The 5,253-nt window shown below is 38.3% G+C and overlaps 2 protein-coding genes across 3 annotated transcripts in view; one reads left to right on the forward strand and one right to left on the reverse strand.

The window, feature by feature from the left end:
* The first annotated feature begins 242 nt into the window (after positions 1-242).
* Positions 243-5,253, forward strand: part of LOC134847601 (long-chain fatty acid transport protein 4-like) — a 38,810-nt gene continuing 33,799 nt past the window's right edge. The window contains exons 1-3 of one of the 2 annotated variants that reach the window (XM_063864713.1): positions 243-1,248; positions 3,635-3,773; positions 4,027-4,189. In XM_063864713.1, coding sequence (XP_063720783.1) covers positions 915-1,248; positions 3,635-3,773; positions 4,027-4,189 — 636 coding nt within the window. In that variant the 5' untranslated portion in view covers positions 243-914. The remainder of the gene's footprint in view (positions 1,249-3,634; positions 3,774-4,026; positions 4,190-5,253) is intronic. The other variant, XM_063864712.1, reaches the window with a different exon arrangement.
* The window catches only part of LOC134847602 (uncharacterized), a 10,288-nt gene continuing 9,603 nt past the window's right edge, over positions 4,569-5,253 (reverse strand). The window contains exon 2 of the mRNA XM_063864715.1: positions 4,569-5,253. This exon is cut by the window's right edge and continues 209 nt beyond it. Coding sequence (XP_063720785.1) covers positions 4,953-5,253 — 301 coding nt within the window. The 3' untranslated portion in view covers positions 4,569-4,952.

Here is a 5,253-nt window from a genome sequence, read left to right on the forward strand (position 1 = left end):
CATTGAGTTCAATTCTTAAATCATCGAAACAATTTAGTGTACGCGTTTTCATGTTACTCAATTTTGTTAAAACCTTTAAAGTTAGCAGCTTCAGACTCTCTCCATAACCTATAGTTTTTTATGGTTCGTTCATACCATATTTCACTGTGTTACTAATTTTACTTGCCGATGACGTGGATTAGTTCATAACATAAACTTCACTCTTTGGTATCTAAATTAGTTTGATTTCAACTTCAAACATTGCTGTGCAGATTGCTAAATGGAACCAACTTTCAAATAGAAATGTTTGCAGTCAAAGGTTCAACGCACCCTGGACCCATATCAATCAAGAATCTTCATCAATTCTGAAGTTTTCATATAATTTTACTGATTTCGTGGTTTTCATAATTGTCTGCAAAGAATAAGTTTGAAATACAACTTGATTTTTGCAGAAAAATCACGCTTCTCAAATTTAATCCGTCCTTACAAAGACGTAAACTGAAAAGACTTTTCAGTATTTTGACATCGTGCTATCTAAATTGTGACAGCTTATTTTTTTGGAAATTTGTTTATGCCCTTTAACCTCTGTACAAAAGGCCGAAAAGATATTTTTTGACTGACGTCTCAAAACCTTGACCTAATTATATCTCCGAATCTTCTTTAATATAAACCAAGAATTTATCTCTGATTTGAAACATTTAAAACAAAACTTGAACCCTTTGCCGTCAAAACGTTTTTCAAAAAAGTTGCAAACTGCTGCTATCTACATTTTGTATAATAACTTTGTCTCATAGACTGGTACTGATTGTCTAGCGTTTTATAATCTAGCGTTTCAAAAAAGAGTAAATTTCTTTTTTTCTTATAAATTCCACGATACATTTTCTTATAAATTTGTTCAACGAGTTTTTCGATTTTTAATTTTGGAATCCACAGACATGACGTGTTGCGTTTACTGGATATTCTTATCTATTTTATTTCTGCTCCCCCTTTTGTTTTTGCTTCTGGGGGGCAGCAAAGAAACCCTGTGGCTCATTTGGCACACGTTACCACGTGATCTCAAACTTGGCCGCGTGTTGGTCGGAATTAAACTTCGAACTGAGAAAATGAAGAAAGAAAATGTCTCGATTGTTTCTCTGTTTGAAAAGACGGTCGAAAAGTACCCGAAAAGGGCAATGTTCAAGTTCCAGGGGCATCAATGGACGTTCGAAGAAGTAAACAAAGAGGCAAATGAAGTTGCTGCTTATTTTCAGAAACTGGGGCTGAAAAAAGGTAACATTTTTGTACAAAACAAAGATAACAAAAGTTCGGGGGCAAAAACTTCGTATTATAAAGAACAAAAGTTCAGATCCTAAAAAACATAATCTTTCGCATCAGGGGCGGATTTAGGGGGGAAGGGGTGGGGGGGGGGGGGGGGGGGTTGGCATACGCTCCCCCGCTCTCAGGGATTTGACCCCCTGCCGACCCAAAGGTACTATTTTGTACTATTTGAGATTTGGTGACGGACCCTAAAAGTTTTCTAACGGCGCCTTTGGCGCCAATATATACTTACTTTGAAGGGGGAGCGCGCGCCAAAAAAAAACGCAATTTTGTTGGTCAGGCGCAGAAAATTTGACCAAAATTTTAGTGCTTTGGGAGAGCTCGGAAAATCAATTCGGTCGATCGGTCGACCTAAAAAAAAGCGTCGACAAAATTCGAGAAAATCCTAGATCCGCCACTGCTTTCTTCGTTTTATAAAAAATTGTAAGAACTATACGTATTCGTGCAAAAAAGAAATGTTGCTCTGAAATTTCCGACCCCACTTATTTTGCAAGAGGTTAAAAAATACAATACGCGGCAAAAGTGCGGCAAATATGTCCCAAAGGTTGTTTTTGAAATTTTAAGGATAAAAACAACGGCTTTGCGTTTACAGTTTTGTTTCCTTTTTTGAGAGACGGAGGCGTGATTTGGAAGTCAGAATAACCCGGATTAAAAAAAGTGCTATAGTCATTCAGATCAAACACTATGGTTCATATAATACATCAATTAGAAAAACTGCCTGAAAATTGCATTCCAATTTTTTTTCTTTTTTTTTCAGCGACCAGTTTTCGTCTCAACAATTTATGAACCTGTATTACTAGCATTTTATGTGTATGTGCGTCAGTCCGAGAGTTTATCATAACATTTTTCAAAACAGCCCGAACCAAAACTGAAAATCTTTACGCGTTTTTTTTGACCAAATATGACGTTTATTCGCGGTTACTAATTATGCTTGGAAAAGCCTAGTTGAAGTTCTTAATTCCTCATGCAACGTATTTGGGAATAAAAGAGCAACCTGTAAGAATTGAGCTTATGAAGTTTTATTGCTATCCAGACAATTAGATTATATGCATGTGACCTTGAAAAAAAAGGAACGTTACAGGGCAATGACTTTTTCCAAACCCACAAAAAAAGAACGCTCGTATTAGGACGAAACTCCAAGAAACAGCTTTTCATGATACAAATTTTTTAATTTAGACTCTAAGAAACAGCTTTTATATAATATGTTATGGTATATGTATATATTGCTGGATTTGCACACTTATGTAAATTTTTCTCTCAACTCTACTCTATCTCACGCGTCGAGGTCCGCGACTTCGGTAAGGACTTTCGCGACCAAATTTCGGCTTGTCCAGGCTTTCGCGACCAAATTTTGGCTTGACCAGGCTTTCGCGGCCAAAATATGTTTTTAAAGGCATTCGCGAACAAAAAATCCGTCGCAAATTTGACGACCGAGGCGGAGACGGCGTGAACAGATATTCGCGACCAACATTTAGTATGTCCATATTAACGCGAGCAAATTTCGTCATTTCCAGACTTTCGCGGCCAAAAAGTTTCGTTGCAACATTTGAGACCAAGATGGAGACGGCGTGAGCAGCCCTATCTGACATGAGACCCAACGCGACCGGCGCTACCCGACATGCAGACATACGCGCAGCATCTGGATCGAGACCCAAATTGCATAATCGCGCCGAGAGTTTGAGTCTGGAAAGTCTGGATATAAGGCCCCCAGGGTCGCGTCGCGGGTCCAAAAATCTGGAGTTGCCAAAATTTGGTCGCGAAATTTTGGGCATGAAGTCGAGAGTCTAGACACAAAATCGCGAAAGCTTGAAAAAAGTATGTCCGGACTTTCGCGACTTTTTGTGGAGATTTTTGCGACCAACTTTCGGTATGTCCAGACTTTAATGACCCACGTCAAGACTTTCCCGCAACCTTGTGTCCAGACTTTCCAGACTTAAACTCGGAGCAACTATGCTATTTGGGTCTGGATCCAGACGCTGCGTGATTTTCAAAGTCTGGACATAAGTCTGGGGCCTCGAACCGGGCTTATTCAATACTTTTACCTGTTAAAATCCAAAAGCCTATCATGTCAAGGAAACATCAATTGATAAGTTTATCCATAGTGGAAGTATCTACTTACCCAAGCCCGATTGCTCCAAGAAATTTTGTTTCCAAAAGGTAAATTATTACGCGGTAACTAAGCGCTGCAATATCTTTTTGCTGCAATCCACTTTTGCTGTAATACGTTTTTCTTGAGAAATTACAACTGGCGCAAAACAAAATTATTTACAGCCCCGCCAGCTGCGTAAATCGGTTTGATATTTTGGGCACCAACTATACAATATATTTGTTTTGCCAGGTGACTGTGTTGCTCTTTTGCTGGAGAACAGTCCTGACCTTGTGATCTATTGGGTCGGATTGGCCAAAATAGGGGTCATCTCCGCCCTGGTCAACTTCAACCAGCGACAAGCGCCCCTCGTGCATTCAATCACTATCAGGTACAATACAATTCAACCGATTTTCAAGAACATCAAAAAAATAAATGATGTCATCTAAAATAATGTCAGCCAAAATAAAAAATGGAAGATAGCAATGTTTAAGTTGAGTTTTGGCGCACATTAGATGTTCTGCTTCAAAAAAAACGGTTTGAAATTTATATATCCCGTTTATTCGATTTTGGTTTAAAAAAAAGAGCTAGTTTTTGAAATTTTCAAATGAGTCTTTTGGAATTTTGGCTGGTTCGATTTTCAGCTCAGCCAAAGCAGTTGTGTGCAGCAGTTCTCTTCTTGAAGACGCATTCGAGCCTGTCAGAGGGGAGTTGGGAAGTATTGGGGATGAAATGATATTTGTTCACACCGGGGGCAAGAGGCGAAAGAATGATGAGAATGAAACTCTTGAGTATAAATATCGACAAGTTAGTTAACATTTTTTTGCTACGCTCTACGCGATTTGACTTAGACACGAATTTTTTTTTTTCGTGAACGTTTTTTGGTTGTTTTGATTTAGTTGTGGAATTTAGAAGCTTTTTGTAGCAAAAGCCTTCCAAGCCCGAGTTTCGGTTCGAGAAGTCTGGTAAAAAACTCAGTTTTTATTTTAAAACAAAAACGCAAGCTTTTGTAAATTGTTTCAAAAAAAAATTGATCTTGTTAACTATTTCCCCCCTTATTGCAGTGGGGATGGGGGGGGGGGAATAGTTAACAAGGTAACAATTTTCTTTATATATGTTCTGTTCAATTCTTTCTTTATGGGGGGATGGGGGAGGGGTAATTTTTACAAGTTACCATAGGGGGCGAAATAGTTAATAAAATCCGAAAAAAATTAATTGTTTCTAAATATGCGTCATTTTACAATTAAATTAAGCAAATTCTCAATAAATTAAGTCCATACTCAAAGTTGATTTTTAATAAATGCCATCTTTTCTCATTTGAAATATTGACAAACATAATTTTTGTTAATGAAGGTCAAAACTAAAGGTCTTTCAATCACTCCATTTTTGGGTTTTTCTTCTTATTCCGCCCAAACTGTCATCAAAACACGGAAACCAAAAATGGTAAAGCTCGAATCTGATTGGCTGAATATAAATGCGTTGCTGAAAATGCAGCATGTGATGCACTGTTCGTTTTTTTTCGGCGGAATAAGTAAAAAAAAACCCTATTTGCGTTTTTGGTATATTTTTTCTATCGATAATTGTAAGGATCTTCACTTGTGAAGAAATCTCCGTTTGTGTCGACTCTATCCAACTTGTAGTATAATTTCCTTTTTTGATATTGCTGGTAGAAGTAGTGACCCGTAGCAGCTACGCCCACGAAGCCGAAACACGCGACGCACACGAGAACTACGATGAGCGCGGCGTCGGAAGTAGTCGGCTCTTCGAGTTCGCTAGTCTTTTCTGGTCTTCGAACAATTTCGTCCTCAATTTCTTTGGTCGGCTCATTTCCCTGTAGGTCACTGTCTGTATCAGCTAAACTGTCATCAGTT

This window comes from Symsagittifera roscoffensis, chromosome 6, assembly GCF_963678635.1.
Source record: "Symsagittifera roscoffensis chromosome 6, txSymRosc1.1, whole genome shotgun sequence".
Lineage (NCBI taxonomy): Eukaryota > Metazoa > Xenacoelomorpha > Acoela > Convolutidae > Symsagittifera > Symsagittifera roscoffensis.